Source organism: Dryobates pubescens, chromosome 22, assembly GCF_014839835.1.
Source record: "Dryobates pubescens isolate bDryPub1 chromosome 22, bDryPub1.pri, whole genome shotgun sequence".
In the NCBI taxonomy this organism is placed as follows: Eukaryota; Metazoa; Chordata; class Aves; order Piciformes; family Picidae; genus Dryobates; species Dryobates pubescens.
The window spans coordinates 1,738,856-1,757,703 of NC_071633.1; the positions used below are offsets into that span (position 1 = coordinate 1,738,856).

General features: G+C 60.4%; 1 protein-coding gene across 1 annotated transcript in view; it reads right to left on the minus strand.

The window, feature by feature from the left end:
• PIDD1 (p53-induced death domain protein 1) overlaps nucleotides 1–18,801 on the minus strand; it is a 34,854-nt gene extending 16,053 nt beyond the window's left edge. The window contains 9 exon segments of the mRNA XM_054172001.1: nucleotides 1,366–1,494; nucleotides 2,084–2,285; nucleotides 2,710–2,764; nucleotides 4,312–4,515; nucleotides 6,587–7,000; nucleotides 10,559–10,882; nucleotides 10,885–10,930; nucleotides 14,473–15,323; nucleotides 18,552–18,801. Coding sequence (XP_054027976.1) covers nucleotides 1,366–1,494; nucleotides 2,084–2,285; nucleotides 2,710–2,764; nucleotides 4,312–4,515; nucleotides 6,587–7,000; nucleotides 10,559–10,882; nucleotides 10,885–10,930; nucleotides 14,473–15,323; nucleotides 18,552–18,801 — 2,475 coding nt within the window.
• Between the last annotated feature and the right edge of the window lie 47 nt (nucleotides 18,802–18,848).

Genomic DNA, 18,848 nt, shown 5'->3' on the forward strand with positions numbered 1-18,848 from the left:
TAACCTTCCTCTGGGCAACTTGAGGCCATTCCCTCCTGTGTTGATACTTGGAGCAGAGCCCAAGCCCCAGCTCCCTGCAGCCTCCTCTCAGGGAGCTGCAGAGAGCAATGAGGTCTCCCTCAGCCTCCTCTGCTCCAGGCTGAACCCCCCCAGCTCCCTCAGCTGCTGCTCCCCAGCCCTGCTCTCCAGACCCTTCCCCAGCTTCCTTGCCCTCCTCTGGCCCTGCTCCAGCTCCTCAGTGTCCTTCTGGGAGTGAGGAGCCCAGAGCTGAAGCCAGCACTCAAGCTGTGGCCTCAGCAGTGCCCAGCAGAGAGGCACAATCCCTGCCCTGCTGCTGCTGGCCACTGAGGCAGGCCAGGAGTGACCTCTGATTGCTCTCTGTGCCTGTAGCATCAACCACCACAGCCTCAGGGCCAAGCTGCAAGGCCAAGGACTGCTGCTCAGCTCTCCTGAGAAGGGTGGAGCCCTTTAGGGGCCTCTCCTGATCCATTCCCTGGCAATCCCATCTTCACTTCCCCTCTCAAACCTTTCCTAGCAAGCAGTTCCAGAGACCACTCAGCCCTTCAGCCCAGGCCTGGGCTTGCAAATGCAGAACTGTAGCCTCCCCTGAGGATGAGTGCAGACACATGAGCACTCATCTGACTCCCCCCTGCTGTCTTCTCTACCCCAGACCCAGGCACCCCAGGGCTGGGCAGAAGCTGCAGCAGCATAGAATCACAGAATCACAGAATCAACCAGGTTGGAAAAGACCTCAGAGGTCACCAAGTCCAAGCTGTCACCCAACAGCTCCTGACAGCTCAACCATGGCTCCAAGTGCCACATCCAATCCCCTCTTGAACACCTCCAGGGATGGGGACTCCACCACCTCCCTGGGCAGCACATTCCCAGGGCCAATCTCTCTTGCTGGGAAGAACTTTCTCCTCACCTCCAGCCTAAACCTCCCCTGGCACAGCTTGAGACTGTGTCCTCTTGTTCTGGTGATGGCTGCCTGGCAGAAGAGCCCAACCCCCACCTGGCTCCAACCTCCCTTCAGGGAGTTGCAGAGAGCAAGAAGGTCTCCCCTGAGCCTCCTCTTCTGCAGGCTAAGCAACCCCAGCTCCCTCAGCCTCTCCTCCCAGGGCTGTGCTGAGGGAGGGCCAGAGGCAGCCCTCCCAGCAGCTGCAAGCAGCAGAGGAGGGAGGAAGCACAGAAGGCTGCACCTCATCCCCCTCAGGACACAAACCTCCAGGAGACAGCAAAGCTGGAGCTGGCCTCCAGTGGTCCAAGCACAGCTTGGGGGAGGTTTCAGATGGCTCAGTGGGGGCTGGCCAAAGGCAGGGAGGGGAACAGGACCCAGGTGTGCCAGGGTCCTGCCAAGCTGCTCACCTTTGACTTCCTCCTGTGCTGCACTGTGGTGCGCAGGTCGCTCCAGCTCTGCCCGCTGCAGGTGCGAACCACCACCTCACGCTGCTGAAGGCTCTGGGAGCAGGCATAGGGCATCCAGAGCTGCACCTCCTGGCCAAAGAGCCTCCCATCAGGCACTGGCAGGCAGCAGGAGCCCCAGCCCAGCTCTGCTCCCTGGCTTCCTGTGCAGCCAAGGGGCAGGGCGAAGCGTGGCCCTGCGGACCCGGAGAGGAGCAGCAGACAGGAGCCTGCTCTGCCCTGCAGCCTCCAGGGAGATGTCAGGTGCAGTGTGACAGCAGGAAGAACAATCAGCTGCTTGTGGGCACAAAGGGCAAACCAACCCCTGCAGGGAGCTGCTCTCAGCCTTGCTGGCAATGCTGGAGTGCAGACCACAAAGTGCAGCAACTAGGGAAGGATTCAGACCATTCCCCTGGGCCCAAGGCTGGAACAGCACTTACCCTCTGGCACAGGGGCAGGGCCATAGCTCAGCCCCAGCAGAGCCAGACCAGCACAGTGTCAGGGGAGCTGGCTGTGTCCTCTCTTGAGCCTTAGCAGCCCTTTAAAAGGCAGCCCTGCAGCTACTTAGAAGCAGCAGCCACAAGGGGAGCTGGCCCAGAAGTCCCAAAAGGTTCTCTCAGCAGACCCTGCCAAGCTCCTGCCGAGGCAGATTGATCAGGAGATGGCCTGGATGTGTCCTCACCTGCTGGAACTGGACCCCATGAGGCTGCAGCTCCAGGACTCTGCTGAGCAGGACATCATGATGTCTCAGCTTCACCCACTGAGGGTCTGGTGCCAGGGTTTGGAAGTGGATCTGCAGAGGCTCAGGTGCAGCCCCAGGTGGGAAGTAGAAACGGATGCCACAGGCCAGGACCACTTTGCAGCCTTCAGAGGTGACTGTAAAGCTTCCAGGAGAAAGGCACCAATGCATTGGACACAAGGAAGAAGTTCCTTAGACCTCAGGAGGGAGTTGTGCCCAGGGAGGCTGGGGAGACTCTGGCACAGGCTGCCCAGGGAGGTGGTTGAGGATCCATCCCTGGAGCCATTCAGGCTCAGCCTGGCTGTGCCCCTGGGCAGCCTGCTCTGGCTGGAGCTGTCCCTGCTGCCTGCAGGGGGGTTGGAGGAGACCCTCTTGGAGGCTCCCTTCCCACCCAGTGCAGCCTGTGAAGCTGTGTGTGACACTGTGCAATGACTTCAGAGGTATCTCCTACCTTTGCTGGCCTACCAGGGCCACAAGCTGCTCCCCAGAGGTGCAATGCCACCATGCACCAATCTCCTCTGGGACCTCCCCACACCTCTGCACTCTGAGCTGTTCACAACAGAGCCTACCTGCCCTCCTCTGCTGCAAGGAAGAGTCTCTGCAGCCCTCCGGCGCTGGATTCACCTGTGGCAAGAAGAAGGTTTGGGCAGGAGGAGGAGACAGAGCTGACTCCAGGCAGGGCAGAGAGGAAAGGCTGCACTTGCAGGTCAGCCCTGCCTTAACCCTGATCTGCCTGAAGCTGCCAGCAGAACCCTGCCCAAGCTGCAGCAGGCCTCAGATGGAGCAGCAGGGAGAGGATGGAAGAGGCTGAGGGGTCCCAAGATGCTGCCTGCGCCCCAGGAAGCCTCAGAAGCAGCTGCAATCAGAAACCATTCCAGCCTGCCACCCCCACGGCTCTCAGGGCCAAGTCTGACTGCCTGGGGCCACCCAGCACCACTGGGGGAGCTGATTCCTGCTCATTCATCACCCTCAGCTGGGACAAGGAGCTGCTCCTCTGCAGCCTGGAAGCACAGCAGAGCAGGAGGGAAGTGTAAAGCAGAATCACAGAGTCACAGAATTGGTTTGGGTGGAAAAGCCCTTCAAGGTCACCCAGCCCAACCACTCCCTAAGCCCAGCAAGGCTGGGGCTAAACCCTGGCCCTCAGCACCACAGCTCTGCCTCTTGGAAACCCCTCCAGGGATGGGCACTCAGCCAGCTCCCTGGGCAGCCTGGGCCAGGCTTTGAGAGCCCTTTCAGAGGGGAAGTTTCTTCTCATGTCCAACCTGACCTTCCTCTGGGCAACTTGAGGCCATTCCCTCCTGTGTTGATACTTGGAGCAGAGCCCAACCCCCAGCTCCCTGCAGCCTCCTCTCAGGGAGCTGCAGAGGGCAATGAGGTCTCCCTCAGCCTCCTCTGCTCCAGGCTGAACCCCCCCAACTCCCTCAGCTGCTCCTCCCCAGCCCTGCTCTCCAGACCCTTCCCCATCTTGGTTGCCCTTCTCTGGCCCTGCTCCAGCTCCTCAGTGTCCTTCTGGGAGTGAGGAGCCCAGAGCTGAGCCCAGCCCTCAAGCTGTGGCCTCCCCAGTGCTGAGTCCAGGGGGACAATCCCTGCCCTGCTCCTGCTGCCCACAGCACTGCTGCTGCAGGCCAGGCTGCTGGTGGCCTTCCCATCCTATTCTAAGTGGGGAGAAGAGGCCAACCCCCCCTGGCTGCTTGCAGGTGTGGAGCCCCTGCAAACAGCCTGGGTTCAGGGACTGCCTCTCTGCTCTCTGTCACACAGCAACTGAAACCCTGCTGGGCTGAGAGCTCTGGGGCCCTGAGTGGCTTGTCCTTGCCTGCCCTGAACCTGGGCAATGCTGAGACTGGCTACCTGACCCAGGCCAACCTGCTGAGCATCCCCAGCCCTGTTCTCCAGACCCCTCTCCAGCTTTGTTGCCCTTCTCTGGACACCTTCAAGTCTCTCAATGTCCTTCCTAACCTGAGGAGCCCAGAACTGGACACAGGACTCAAGGTGTGGCCTGAGCAGTGCTGAGCACAGGGCACAATGACCTCCCTGCTCCTGCTGGCCACACTGTTCCTGATGCAGGCCAGGATGCCCTTGGCCTTCTTGGCCCCCTGGGCACCCTGCTGGCTGCTGTTGAGCTGCTGCCCACCCCCAGGCCCCTCTCTGCTGCTCCCCAGCAGCAGGCTGGCGCTCACCGGGGCCCGGGGCGGGCTGCCCCAGGGGGTTGCCGCGGAGGTGCACGCAGGGGGAGCTGTGGATCTCGGGGGGCACAGCCCTCAGGCAGTTGTTCTGCAGGTCCAGCCTGGCCAGGCTGGGCAGGCTGCCCAGGCAGGCAGGGACGCTGAGCAGCAGGTTGCTGTGCAGGTGCAGCCTCCGCAGGGACTTGAGGCGGCCTGGGGGTGAGAGGGAGACGTGAGGAGCCCTCCCCCCCGGCCACGCTGCGCGGTGCACGGCAGCCCCAGCACCACCCTGCTCACCACACTGCAGCACAGCATGGGCAAGGCACCAGGCAGCAGCACCTTCACACAGCCACACAGTCACCAAGGCTGGAACAGACCTCAGGGACCATCGAGGCCAAGCTGGCACCCAACCCCTCCTGACAGCTCAACCACGGCACCAAGTGCCACATCCAAGCCCCTCTTGAGCACCTCCAGGGATGGGGACTCCACCACCTCCCTGGGCAGCACATTCCCAGGGCCAATCTCTCTTTCTATGAAGAACTATCTCCTCACCTCCAGCCTAAACCTCCCCTGGCACAGCTGGAGACTGTGTCCTCTTGTTCTGGTGATGGCTGCCTGGGAGAAGAGCCCAACCCCCACCTGGCTCCAACCTCCCTTCAGGGAGTTGCAGAGAGCAAGAAGGTCTCCCCTGAGCCTCCTCTTCTGCAGGCTAAGCAACCCCAGCTCCCTCAGCCTCTCCTCCCAGGGCTGTGCTGAGGGAGGGCCAGAGGCAGCCCTCCCAGCAGCTGCAAGCAGCAGAGGAGGGAGGAAGCACAGCAGGCTGCACCTCATCCCCCTCAGGACACAAACCTCCAGGAGACAGCAAAGCTGGAGCTGGCCTCCAGTGGTCCAAGCACAGCTTGGGGGAGGTTTCAGATGGCTCAGTAGGGGCTGGCCAAAGGCAGGGAGGGGAACAGGACCCAGGTGTGCCAGGGTCCTGCCAAGCTGCTTACAACCCCAGCTCCCTCAGCCTCTCCTCACAGGGCTGTGCTGAAGGCCTCTCCCCAGCCCTGCTGCCTCCTCTGGACACACTCCAGCCTCTCAATGTCCTTCTTTGCTTTTTAGTACTTTTTTTTTTAATTTGGCTCTTTTTATAGAGTCAGAGAATGGTTTGGGCTGGGAAAGGCTTCTGAGCTCCTCCAGGCCAACACCAACCCAGCCCCACCATGGCCACCAGACCCTGGCCCCAGCTGCCATGGCCACAGGGTTCTGCAACACCCCCACCCATGGGGACTCCACCACCTCCCTGGGCAGCCTCTGCCAGGCCCTGACCACTCTGGCAGCAAAGACATTTTGCCTCCTCTCCAACCTAAGCCTCCCCTGCAGCCTTCTTTCAGGGAGCTGTAGAGAGATTCCACTGCTCTGCCCACAGCCTGACCCTGGGGGACCCACAGCTGAGCTCCTCCTTGCCCTGCTCTCCCTCTGCCATGCTCCCCTCAGCCTGCTCCAGACTAAGCAACCCCAGCTCCCCCAGCTGCCCCTCCCCAGCCCTGCTCTCCAGACCCTTCCCCAGCTTCCTTGCCCTCCTCTGGCCCTGCTCCAGCTCCTCAGTGTCCTTCTGGGAGTGAGGAGCCCAGAACTGAAGCCAGCCCTCAAGGTGTGGCCTCAGCAGTGCCCAGCAGAGAGGCACAATCCCTGCCCTGCTGCTGCTGGCCCCTGAGGCAGGCCAGGAGTGACCTCTCATTGCTCTCTGTGCTTGTAGCATCAACCACCACAGCCTCAGGGCCAAGCTGCAAGGCCAAGGACTGCTGCTCAGCTCTCCTGAGAAGGGTGGAGCCCTTTAGGGGCCTCTCCTGATCCATTCCCTAGGAATCCCATCTTCAATTCCCTTCTGTGAGGGTCCCAAGCTGAACCCAGCACTCAAGGTGTGGCCTCACCAGTGCCCAGTCCAGGGGCACCATCCCTACCCAGCTCCTGCTGGCCACAGGACAGGCTGCTGGTGGCCTTCCTTGGCCAGGTGGGCACCCCCTGGCTCGTTGTCAGCCAGGTGTTGACCAGCACCCCAAATCTTTGCAGCCTGGGTGAAGCAGAAAGCCTGGTCCAGAGCTGTTGATGCTCCAAGGGACTGAGTGACCTCAGCATGTTCCTCCAGGACATCACTTCTCTTTGGCTCTACCCTAACAGAGGGCTCTTGCTAACAGAGAACAAGCACCTCAGGGCTCCAAGAGTGCCCCAGGAGCTCAGGGCCCCAAGAGTGCCCCAAGAGCTCCCCACCCCCTCTCCTTTGCCCCTGGGAACCACTCACCTAAGGAGTCTGGGATGCTGGATAGGCGATTCCCAGAGAGATCCAGTTCTGTGCAGCTCTGCAGGTTCCCAACCTCCTCAGGGAGGAATTCCAAAGCATTTTCAGAGAGGTCCAGCTCCTGCAGCTCTCCCAGCTGCCCAATGCTCTGAGGTAAGCCCTTCAGCTGGTTTTTCATAGCAGAGAAGAAAGTCAGCTTGCTCAGAAAGCCAAAGTCCTCCGGGAGCGCCACCAGGCTGTTGTGGCTCAGCAGCAGCACACGGAGGCTGGGCAGACGGAGGATGCAGCTGGGCAGGGTGGAGAGGCTGTTGAAGCTGAGATCCAGGTGGGTGAGACACCTCAGGCTCCCAACCCCTGGTGGCAAGCTGCTCAGGGAGCCCAGCTGGCACGAACCAAACTCATCCCTGGTATGGCCACCTGGGTGTGGAGGGAAGGGGAGGAAGAGGTCAGCGTGCTACAGGGATACCTCAGCAGCCTCACTTGAGAGGCTCTGAGGCACAGAGGCCCAGAAGATGGAGAGCTGCTGGTCAGAATGAGCAGCTCTGACTACAAAGCACTCACAGAGCAGTAGGGGCTCTGCCCCTTGCCTCCATGTCCTGAGCAGCAAATGGGATATAATGGGGAAGGCTTGGTGTGAAATCAAGAGAGGCCAAACCAGCAGAGCTCTGCTAAACACACCTGGAGCTGAAGCTCAGAAAGAGCCAGGCCATGCCACACACAGCCACCACCCTCCAGCAGGCTGGACCTCAGGGCCTCCCACACTCCTTCCCCACCAACACACAACAGTGGCTGGGCTAAGGAGACATTCCTCACTCTCCAGGCTATGTCTGTGCTGCTGAGGGACAAACAGCCTGGAGGGATGGGAGTGACAGGGCAAGGGACAACGGCTTGGAGCTGGGAGAGGGCAGACTGAGACTGGAGATGAGGAAGAAATCATTGAGTGTGAGGCTGGGGAGACTCTGGCACAGGCTGCCCAGGGAGGCTGTGGCTGCCTCCTGCCTGGAGGTCTTCAGGACCAGGCTGGATGAGGCCCTGAGCAGCCTGGGCTGGTGGGAGGTGTCCCTGCCCATGGCAGGGGGCTTGGAGCTGGCTGAACTCTGAGCTCCCTTCCAATCCAACCCAGTCAACGACTGAGCTCTGCCCTTGCACAACTGGAGAGCAGACATGAGGCAAGCAGTGAAAGTAGGGGGATGAAAGCAGGTAATTGATCATTGTGCAGGCCAGAGAGCACAGGGAGGGATGGAGACAAGTTCTCTAAGGTCTCTTCCAACCTGGTTTATTCAATTCAATTCAATTCAATACTATTCTATTCTATTCTATTCTATTCTATTCTATTCTATTCTATTCTATTCTATTCTATTCTATTCTATTCTATTCTATTCTATTCTATTCTACTTCAGCTTGTGACACTCAAGATGGAGAAGGGCTGCTCCCACACAAAATAAGCCAAGCAAATAGGAGGAAACTTCCAGAAGTCTCCCTTTCCTCATCATTCCCTCCTCCCCCTCCACTGATGTCTGCATCACACACAGCAGAGGGGCAAACAAACGTTTTTAATGCTGCCTGATGGTAAAAGATGAGCCCAACCCAACTGGCAGCTTGCAGGGCTTGGTGAAGCATCTGATTGCACTTCAGCCCTGCTTGGGGTGTCACAAACCAAGCCTGGGAGCAGGCACTGACACTGCCCTCACCCCACACAAGAGGGGAAAAGACAAAGCACATTATCCACATGAGAAATCTGAGGGAGGTAAAGAATCAACCCTCAGCCTGTCCAGTTTTTAACCAGAACCCTGAATTCTGACCAAAAAAAACCCTTTTTATTCCTTCCCCTGTTAAAATTCCACCTCCCAAAGAGCAAACATCTCAGCCTGGCACAGAAATTGTACCTTTGTGGTGAGCTCCTGCTGCAACAAAGAGATGAGCAAGGCAGAGAGGCATCTCATATTCATAGGGCTACAGCTTGTCAGATCAGGAGCACACCTTGATTCTGATCAAATGCTGAGCAGCCTCTTCTGCTCTGCTCTGTGCTGACACTAAGCAAGGATCAAGCTGGGATTGATTTGGGTGGAAACACAGCAAAGACAGCTCCAAAACCATGAAAGAGAGGCTGAACATCTCCCCCAAATCCCAACCCCTTGCAAACCTCCTCTCCTCTAACTGCAAGAAATGCTCTTCTAGAGGGTGGCTACAGGACAAAGGTTGCAGTATCTATCCCAGTAGACTCCAAAAGCTGGTCCCAAAGAGCAAACAACTCAGCCTGGCACAGAAATTGTACCTGTGTGGTGAGCTCCTGCTGCAACAAAGAGATGAGCAAGACAGAGAGGGATCTCACATTCATAGGGCTACAGCTTGTCAAATCAGGAGCACACCTTGATTCTGACCAAATGCTGAGCAGCCTCTTCTGCTCTGCTCTGTGCTGACACTAAGCAAGGATCAAGCTGGGATTGATTTGGATGAAACACAGCAAAGAGCTCAAAAAAAAAACTATGAAAGAGAGGCTGAAATCTCCCCCAAATCCCAACCCCTTTCAGTCCACCTCTCCTCTGACTGCAAGAAATGCTCTTCTAGAGGGTGGCTACAGGATATGTTGCAGCATCCACCCAAGTAGACTCCAAATGCTGGTCCCAAAGAGCAAACAACTCAGCCTGGCACAGAAATTGTACCTTTGTGGTGAGCTCCTGCTGCAACAAAGAGCTGAGCAAGGCAGGGAGGGATCTCACATTCATAGGGCTGACAGTTCCTACAGCTTGGGTGCACAGCCTCAGTCACAGCTCTGAACAAATGCTGAGCAGCCTCTGTCTTGAGCTCTGCTCTGTGCTGACACTAAGCAGGGATCAAGCTGGGACTGGAGCAAAGACAGCTCCAAAACCATGAAAGAGAGGCTGAACATCTCCCCCAAATCCCAACTCCTTGCAAACCTCCTCTCCTCTAACTGCAAGAAATGCTCTTCTAGAGGGTGGCTACAGGACAAAGGTTGCAGTTATCTCCCCAAGCAGACTCCAGAAACTGGTCCCAAAGAGCAAACAACTCAGCCTGGCACAGAAATTGTACCTGTGTGGTGAGCTCCTGCTGCAACAAAGAGATGAGCAAGCCAGAGAGGGATCTCACATTCATAGGGCTACAGCTTGTCAAATCAGGAGCACACCTTGATTCTGATCAAATGCTGAGCAGCCTCTGTCTTGGCACTAAGCAAGCATCAAGCTGGGATTGATTTGGGTGGAAACACAGCAAAGACAGCTCCAAAAACCCATGAAAGAGAGGCTGAAATCTCCCTCAAATCCCAACCCCTTGCAAACCTCCTCTCCTCTAACTGCAAGAAATGATCTTCTCGAGGGTGGCTACAGGGTATGTTGCAGCATCCACCCAACTAGACTCCAAAAGCTGGTCCCAAAGAGCAAACAACTCAGCCTGGCACAGAAATTGTACCTGGGTGGTGAGCTCCTGCTGCAACAAAGAGATGAGCAAGCCAGAGAGGGATCTCACATTCATAGGGCTACAGCTTGTCAGATCAGGAGCACACCTTGATTCTGATCAAATGCTGAGCAGCCTCTTCTGCTCTGCTCTGTGCTCACTGGCACTAAGCAAGGATCAAGCTGGGATTGATTTGGATGAAACACAGCAAAGACAGCTCCAACAAAACCTATGAAAGACAGGCTGAATTCTAGCCCAAATCCCAACCCCTTTCAATCCTCCTCTCCTCTAACTGCAAGAAATGCTCTTCTAGAGGGTGGCTACAGTACAAAGGGTGCAGTATCTCCCCAAGCAGACTCCACACCCTGGTCCCCAGGCAGCTGCAGAAATAGAAGGAAAGAGGCTGGAAGCTGTACCCTGCTGGAATCTGCAGGCTGGAGCAAGGGGCCCTGGGACAAACCAATTCCAAGGGCACTCTGTCCTCCAGCTGTGGAGAGAAGGGTTAGAGAAGCCAAGCCCTAAGCCCAGGGAAGTTGGGGCGGTGACAGGGCCCAGGACTGTTACCTTTGAGCACCAGGGATCTGAGGCAGTGCAGCTGAGGGAGGATGCCCAGCGTGGTGCCGAGGAGGGGATCGTTGCCGCTGAGCCGCAGGAACTCCACCCGCAGCACCTCCGGCCGGCGCCCCTCGAAGAGGCACAGGAAGCGGCGGCAGCCCTCTGGGTACACGTCCAGGTTCAGCCTGTGGTCTGCCAGGCACCAGTCAGCCAGCCCAGGAGCCTCCCCAGCCCCCTCCCCACGTTCATCCCCCAGCCCCGGCAGCTTTGCCATCTTCTCCGTCTCGCCCACGGGGTCTGGACATGCTCTGACTTGCCAGGCAGGCAGGCACAGGCAGCACCATGAGGCGGCTGGGAAGAGGAGGAGGAGGAATGATGGCTCTGAAAGAGAAGACAAATGCACAGTGAAGGCCTCCTGCCCCAGCCCAGAATGGCTGGAAACAGTTTAGCATCACAGGGAGAGGGCAGGAGGGATGGCACCAGTGGCACTGAAAGCGTTGGGGGGGGATGGATGCCACGGAGGATTCTCCTCTTGGCAGGGAGAGAAGCAATTCATGGATTCATAGGATGGGTTGGGGTGGAAGGGACCTTGAAGATCATCCAGTTCCAACCCCCTGCCATGGGCAGGGACACCTCCCACCAGCACAGGTGGCTCAGGGCCTCATCCAGCCTGGCCTTCAGCACCCCCAGGCAGGAGGCAGCCACAGCCTCCCTGGGCAGCCTGTGCCAGAGTCTCCCCGGCCTCACTCTCAACAATTTCTTCCTCCTCTCCACTCTCAATCTCCTCTCTCCCAGCTCAAAGCCATTGTCCCTCAGCCTGGCACTCCCAGCCCTTGTCCAAAGTCCCTCCCCAGCTCTCCTGGAGCCTCCTTCAGGCACTGGAAGGCTGCTCTAAGCTCTCCCCATCAGAATAAACCCCAATATTAACATTAAAAGACAGAAATGCTGCCAATGCCTTAAGCAGATTTCAAAGTGCCTTAGTGGGAAGCTTTACAAGTGAGGGGGAAACCAGGGCAGGGAGACCCAAGCCTGGAGCAAAGCCCAGAGGCTGCCACGGGTCCTCAAAGAACTCGGTTTCATAAGGGGATAAGAGGGAGGGTAGATAAAAACAGGCCAAGGGGGGCAGAGCAAATGTGAGAGGGCCAGGGATGGGGTTAGACAAGGCAGGCCCAGGGCCCTGGGCTGTGCAGCGGGCTGGGGGCTGTCGCAGATTGGCCTCTGCGGGGATGCTGTGAGGCAGCAAAGTGTGTGTGGAGCCACAGCCAGCCAGTGAGCAGCCTGCCCTCCTTCCCTCCCCTAGCAGCACCCTCCCTGGATGAAGGGAAAAGTAGCTTTCACATCCTGCTGGCTAAGAAGGATTTAAAGCTAAAGGAGCAGAGGTATGAAAGCTAAACAAATGAATTGCTCCTCTGCCTCCTTAGTGGGAGGAAGCCTTCCTCCCCAGCCAGCCACTGCCACCAGAGCACACTGGTGAGCACCAAGACGAGCACAGCACCTCGTTTGCTTTCACTCCAGCAGTCCACTGCTTCCTGCTTCCAAGCCCTCTGTTTCCTGCTCTTTCCCCTCACTTGATCCTTCACAACTCCTCCTGAGCTTGGCAACTAACCTGCTTTAGAGTGGGGATACTGGGAGCTGGTTTTAAGCCCTGCCATGGCTCAAACAGGCAAAGAGAAGTTTCTTTTGAGTGAAGTTTCTTGTGAGCGAGGCAGAGCTACAAAGGAAACTCACAATGGCTTTAAGGGCCAGGGCCAGCAGGAGCAGGGTAATGCCCCTGGCACACCCTGGGAGCACTGCCTCTTATTGCTGACTGTGGGATGTGGCAGCACTGGGTTTCCAAGGCACAGTCTGAGGGGAGGCATCGCACCCAGCTCCCTCCATCTCAGAACTGTAGGGGTTGGAAGGGACCTCTGGAGAGCATCCAGACCAACCCCCTGCCAGAGCAGGGTCACCCAGGGCAGGTCACACAGGAATGCATCCAGGCAGGGTTTGAAAGTCTCCAGAGAGGGAGAGAGACTCCACAACCTCTCTGAGCTGCTTTGCCACCCTCAAAGTCCAGAAGCTTCTTCCCATTGTTTAGAGAGGGAACTTCCTATGTTCAACTTTGTGCTCATTACCTCTTGTCCTGACTCTGGGGACCACTGAGAAGAGTCTGGCCTCACCTTCCTGACAGATATTTGTAAGCATTGATCACATTCCCCCTCGGCCTCCTCCTCTCCTGCAGGCTACCCAGCCCCAGCTCCCCCAGCCTCTCCTCACATGAGAGCTGTCCCAGTCCCCTCAGCATCTCAGTGGCCCTGCACTGGCCTCTCTCCAGCAGTTCTTTGTCCTTCTTGAGCTGGGGTGCCCAGAACTGGCCCCAGTACCCCTGGTGAGGCCTCACCAGTGCAGACACCTCCTGGACACACAAGGAGAGAAGAAGAGGGAAATGCAAATGCCTGCTGTAGTGGCAAGGTAAACACTGCTGACACAAAGGCTGCGTGCAGCACACACAGGGCTCTCTCACAGGCCATCTGCCACCGCTTCGGAGACCTGCTGGTGCTGAAGGAACCGAGGACAGCTCCAGAGTGGCCGGGCTGGAGGCGCTGGGAGAGCGCAAACGCGGCCCCAGGCGTGTGTGCAGCACAGGGGCAGGCTCCGTGCATGCAGCACAGGGGCAGGCTCCGTGCATGCAGCACAGGGGCAGGCTCCTTGCGTGCAGCACAGGGGCAGGCTCCGTGCATGCAGCACAGGGGCAGGCTCCTTGCATGCAGCACAGGGGCAGGCTCCTTGCATGCAGCGCAGGGGCAGGCTCCTTGCATGCAGCGCAGGGGCAGGCTCCGTGCATGCAGCACAGGGGCAGGCTCCTTGCATGCAGCACAGGGGCAGGCTCCGTGCATGCAGCACAGGGGCAGGCTCCTTGCATGCAGCACAGGGGCAGGCTCCTTGCATGCAGCGCAGGGGCAGGCTCCTTGCATGCAGCACAGGGGCAGGCTCCTTGCATGCAGCACAGGGGCAGGCTCCGTGCATGCAGCACAGGGGCAGGCTCCTTGCATGCAGCACAGGGGCAGGCTCCTTGCATGCAGCGCAGGGGCAGGCTCCTTGCATGCAGCACAGGGGCAGGCTCCTTGCATGCAGCGCAGGGGCAGGCTCCTTGCGTGCAGCACAGGGGCAGGCTCCTTGCGTGCAGCACAGGGGCAGGCTCCTTGCGTGCAGCACAGGGGCAGGCTCCGTGCATGCAGCACAGGGGCAGGCTCCTTGCATGCAGCACAGGGGCAGGCTCCGTGCATGCAGCACAGGGGCAGGCTCCTTGCATGCAGCACAGGGGCAGGCTCCGTGCATGCAGCACAGGGGCAGGCTCCTTGCATGCAGCACAGGGGCAGGCTCCGTGCATGCAGCACAGGGGCAGGCTCCGTGCATGCAGCACAGGGGCAGGCTCCGTGCATGCAGCACAGGGGCAGGCTCCTTGCATGCAGCACAGGGGCAGGCTCCGTGCATGCAGCACAGGGGCAGGCTCCGTGCATGCAGCACAGGGGCAGGCTCCTTGCATGCAGCACAGGGGCAGGCTCCGTGCATGCAGCACAGGGGCAGGCTCCTTGCATGCAGCACAGGGGCAGGCTCCGTGCATGCAGCACAGGGGCAGGCTCCTTGCATGCAGCACAGGGGCAGGCTCCGTGCATGCAGCACAGGGGCAGGCTCCTTGCATGCAGCACAGGGGCAGGCTCCTTGCATGCAGCACAGGGGCAGGCTCCTTGCATGCAGCCCCGGGCTGGTCCCACCTGCCAGCCCCGGGCTGAGCCGGGCTGTCCCCACCTGCCAGCCCCGGGCCCCATCACCCCACACAGGACCCCTCAGCCGGCCCCCGCGGACCCCCCGGCAGGACCCGCAGCTGCCCACCGGCCCTGTGCCCCGCTGAGCACGGCCGCGGCTTCCTCACCCCTCCGCACCCGGAGCCGGGCTGCCGACGGCTCGGCCGTGCCCGCTTGGGCTCTCCTCGGCCGTGCCCGCTTGGGCTCTCCTCGGCCGTGCCCGCTTGGGCTCTCCTCGGCTCGGCCGTGCCCGCTTGGGCTCTCCTCGGCCGTGCCCGGGTTGGGCTCTCCTCGGCTCGGCCGTGCCCGCTTGGGCTCTCCTCGGCCGTGCCCGGGTTGGGCTCTCCTCGGCCGTGCCCGCTTGGGCTCTCCTCGGCTCGACCGTGCCCGGGTTGGGCTCTCCTCGGCCGTGCCCGGGTTGGGCTCTCCTCGGCTCGACCGTGCCCGCTTGGGCTCTCCTCGGCCGTGCCCGGGTTGGGCTCTCCTCGGTCGTGCCCGGGTTGGGCTCTCCTCGGCTCGACCGTGCCCGCTTGGGCTCTCCTCGGTCGTGCCCGGGTTGGGCTCTCCTCGGCTCGACCGTGCCCGCTTGGGCTCCCCTCGGCCGTGCCCGGGCTGGGGTCCCCTCCGCCCGGCCGTGCCCGGTTGGGCTCCCCTCGGCCGTGCCCGGGCTGGGGTCCCCTCCGCCCGGCCGTGCCCGGTTGGGCTCCCCTCGGCCCGGCCGGGCTCCGGCGCTTCCTGAAAGCTCAGCGGGAGCAGCACTGCCGGGGCGGGACGAGGCGGAGGAGGTGCCGGATGCAGCGGGACGAGGGGCAGGCGGCCCCGGGCGAGCTGGCGCGGCAGTGTCACGATAATGTCACGATAATGCCACGGAAGGAGATTTTCCTCCCGCCGCCACGGCCTCGGCACCTCGGGCGGTCCCGGTGCTGCTCCCTTGGGCTCAGACGTGAGCTCAGCCCGCAGGAACCGGGGGGAAAACGTGTCCCCGAAAACTCAGCGAGGGGGCTGGAGGGGGAATGGGGGAGCTGGGGCGGGAATGGGGGAGCTGGAGCGGGAATGGGGGAGCTGGAAGGGGAATGGGGGAGCTGGAGGGGGAATGGGGGAGCTAGAGCGGGAATGGGGGAGCTGGGGCGGGAATGGGGGAGCTGGAGGGGGAATGGGGGAGCTGGAGCGGGAATGGGGGAGCTGGAGGGGGAATGGGGGAGCTGGAGCGGGAATGGGGGAGCTGGGGCGGGAATGGGGGAGCTGGAGGGGGAATGGGGGAGCTGGAGCGGGAATGGGGGAGCTGGAGGGGGAATGGGGGAGCTGGGGCGGGAATGGGGGAGCTGGAGCGGGAATGGGGGAGCTGGGGCGGGAATGGGGGAGCTGGGGCGGGAATGGGGGAGCTGGAGGGGGAATGGGGGAGCTGGAGTGGGAATGGGGGAGCTGGGGCGGGAATGGGGGAGCTGGAGCGGGAATGGGGGAGCTGGGGCGGGAATGGGGGAGCTGGAAGGGGAATAGGGGAGCTGAAGGGGGAATGGGGGAGCTGGAAGGGGAATGGGGGAGCTGGAGCGGGAATGGGGGAGCTGGAGGGGGAATGGGGGAGCTGGAAGGGGAATAGGGGAGCTGAAGGGGCAATGGGGGAGCTAGGGCGGGAATGGGGGAGCTGGAAGGGGAATAGGAGAGCTGGGGCGGGAATGGGGGAGCTGGAGGGGGAATGGACGAGCTGGGGCGGGAATGGACGAGCTGGAAGGGGAATAGGAGAGCTGGGGCAGGGGGCTGTGACCCTGTAAGGGCACAGGGCTGGGAGTCAGCCCTTGCTCTGCCCCAGCCAGGTTTTTGCTGCCTCAAAGGGGCTCCAGCCTCCAGCTGGAGGTGTCTCGGGTGTTTTCTGGGCTGGGGCTGGGTGTCTCAGGTGTATTCGGGGCTGGGGCTGGGTGTCTCGGGTGTTTTCTGGGCTGGGGCTGGGTGTCTCGGGTGTTTTCTGGGCTGGGGCTGGGTGTCTCGGGTGTTTTCTGGGCTGGGGCTGGGTGTCTCGGGTGTTTTCTGGGCTGGGGCTGGGTGTCTCGGGTGTTTTCTGGGCTGGGGCTGGGTGTCTCGGGTGTATTATGGGGTGGGGCTGGGTGTCCCGGGTGTTTTTCGGTGGCAGTGCAGCTTCCAGAGCAGTGGAGAGTGCCCTCACCCACACCGGGGCCCTGGGGTAGCAAGCCAGGGCCAGCCAGAGGCTCCCCACAGCCCGGCTGCTGCAGCCCTGATGGCTTGTTCGGGTCGGGTGCCCTTTGACACGACGTTAACCTTCCACTTTCATTCATTTCCCTAACCCAGGCAGAAATCCCGTGCCCCAAGGCCGGGCAGTGACTGCTGTGCCCCCCATGGCGAGGCCATGCCGCAGGGTAACCAGCCCCTGCCTGCCCAGCCTGAGCCGCTGCTCCCTGCTCTTCCCCTCCCCGGGGCGGAGCTCTGCTCATCCAACCCCGCGCTGCCAGGTCTGGGGCTAACTCCTGTCCTCCAGCAACACTTCTGTGTCTTTCAGATCCCTCCAAGGATGGGTCGAGCACAGCCCTGGGAGGAGAGGCTGAAGGAGCTGGGGTGGCTTAGCCTGCAGAAGAGGAGGCTCAGGGGAGACCTTCTTGCTCTCTGCAACTCCCTGAAGGGAGGTTGGAGCCAGGTGGGGGTTGGGCTCTTCTCCCAGGCAGCCAGTACCAGAACAAGAGGACACAGTCTCAAGCTGTGCCAGGGGAAGTTTAGGCTGGAGGTGAGCAGAAAGTTCTTCCCAGCAAGAGAGATTGGCCATGGGAATGTGCTGCCCAGGGAGGTGGTGGAGTCCCCATCCCTGGAGGGGTTCAAGAGGGGCTTGGATGTGGCACTTGGAGCCATGGTTTAGCTGTCAGGAGGTGTTGGGTGACAGCTTGGACTCGATGATCTCTGAGGTCTTTTCCAACCTCATTGATTCTATGACTCCATCACTGTCCTGGGCAGCCTGAGCCAGGCCTTTTGTCGTATCAGGGAGCTCTCACCTCAGCATCCTCCACACTGAACACCCCCAGCTCCCTCACCTGCTCCTCCCCAGCTTGGTTGCCCTTCTCCAAACCCTCAATGTCCTTCTTAGAGCAAGGGCCCCAAAACTGAACCCAGCACTCAAGCTGTGGCCTCACCAGTGCTGAGTACAAGGGGACAATCCCTGCCCTGGATGTGCTGGTCACACCATTGCTGACCCAGGCCAGGATCTGGTGGCCTTCTTGGCCACCTAGGCACACACTGGCAGCTGTTGATCGATAGGATAGGATAGGATAGGATAGGATAGGATAGGATAGGATAGGATAGGATAGGATAGGATAGGATAGGATAGGATAAACCAGGTTGGGAAAGACCTTTGTGATCATCAAGTCCAAGCTGTCACCCAGCACCATCTGATCAACTCAACCATGGCACCAAGTGCCTCATCCAGGCTCTTCCTAAACACCTCCAGCGATGGGGACTCCACCACCTCCCTGGGCAGCACATTCCCAGGGCCAATCTCTCTTGCTGGGAGGAACTTTCTCCTCACCTCCAGCCTAAACCTCCCCTGGCACAGCTTGAGACTCTGTCCTCTTGTTCTGGTGCTGGGTGCCTGGGAGAAGAGCCCAACCCCCACCTGGCTCCAACCTCCCTTCAGGGAGTTGGAGAGAGCCAGGTCTCCCCTGAGCCTCCTCTTCTCCAGGCTAAGCAACCCCAGCTCCTTCAGGCTCTCCTCAGGTCTTTCTCGGCTGTGCAGTTTCCAGCCCAAAGCCTGGGACATTCATGAGGTTATTGTGACCCAAGTGCAGTACCAGCACTCAGCCTCGTTGAATCTCAAACCCCTGTCCTTGTCCCATGGATCCAGCCTGTCCATATCCCTCTGCAGAGCCTCCCAACCCTCCAGCAGGTCAACAGTTGTGACTAACTTGGTGTCATCTGGCGAGGCTGCCTCAATCCCCTCACCCAGATCAGTGATAAAGACATTGCAGAGACCTGGCCCCAGTGCTGAGCCCTGGGGAACACCCCTGGTGAGCAGCCCCCAGCTGGAGTGAACTCCATTCCCCAGCACTCTCTGGGCCCAGCCAGTTCTTCACCCACCCCTCCAAGCCATGAGCAGCCAGGCTCGCCAGGAGAGGGTTACGCTTCCTGCGAGGCCACGCCGACCCCGCCAGAGAACAGCCCGGCGGGTGGCAGCGTCTAACCCGCGCAGACATCGCAGTTTGGGTGGGGAAAAAGCCCTGAACGCGGAAATTCTGCTGCCGGGGCGGCGCACCCCCGCAGCCCGCTCCCGGCCCGGCCACGCCGCGCCCCTGCTCCGCTCTGCGCATGCTCCCCCGCCCGCGCGGCTGCCGGGGCGGCGGCCCGCGGCGCCCGCTGCTCCCTATTGGCCGCCGCCCGCCGGCACAGCCCAATGGCAGCGCGCGTTGTTGCGGGGTGACAGGAAGAAGGCGTGGCCCTAGCCCCGCCTCTTCCCTTTCGCCGCCGAGCCGCCATCGCGCACGCACGTCCCGGGCCTGCCTGCCTCCGCCGTCACCTCCTAT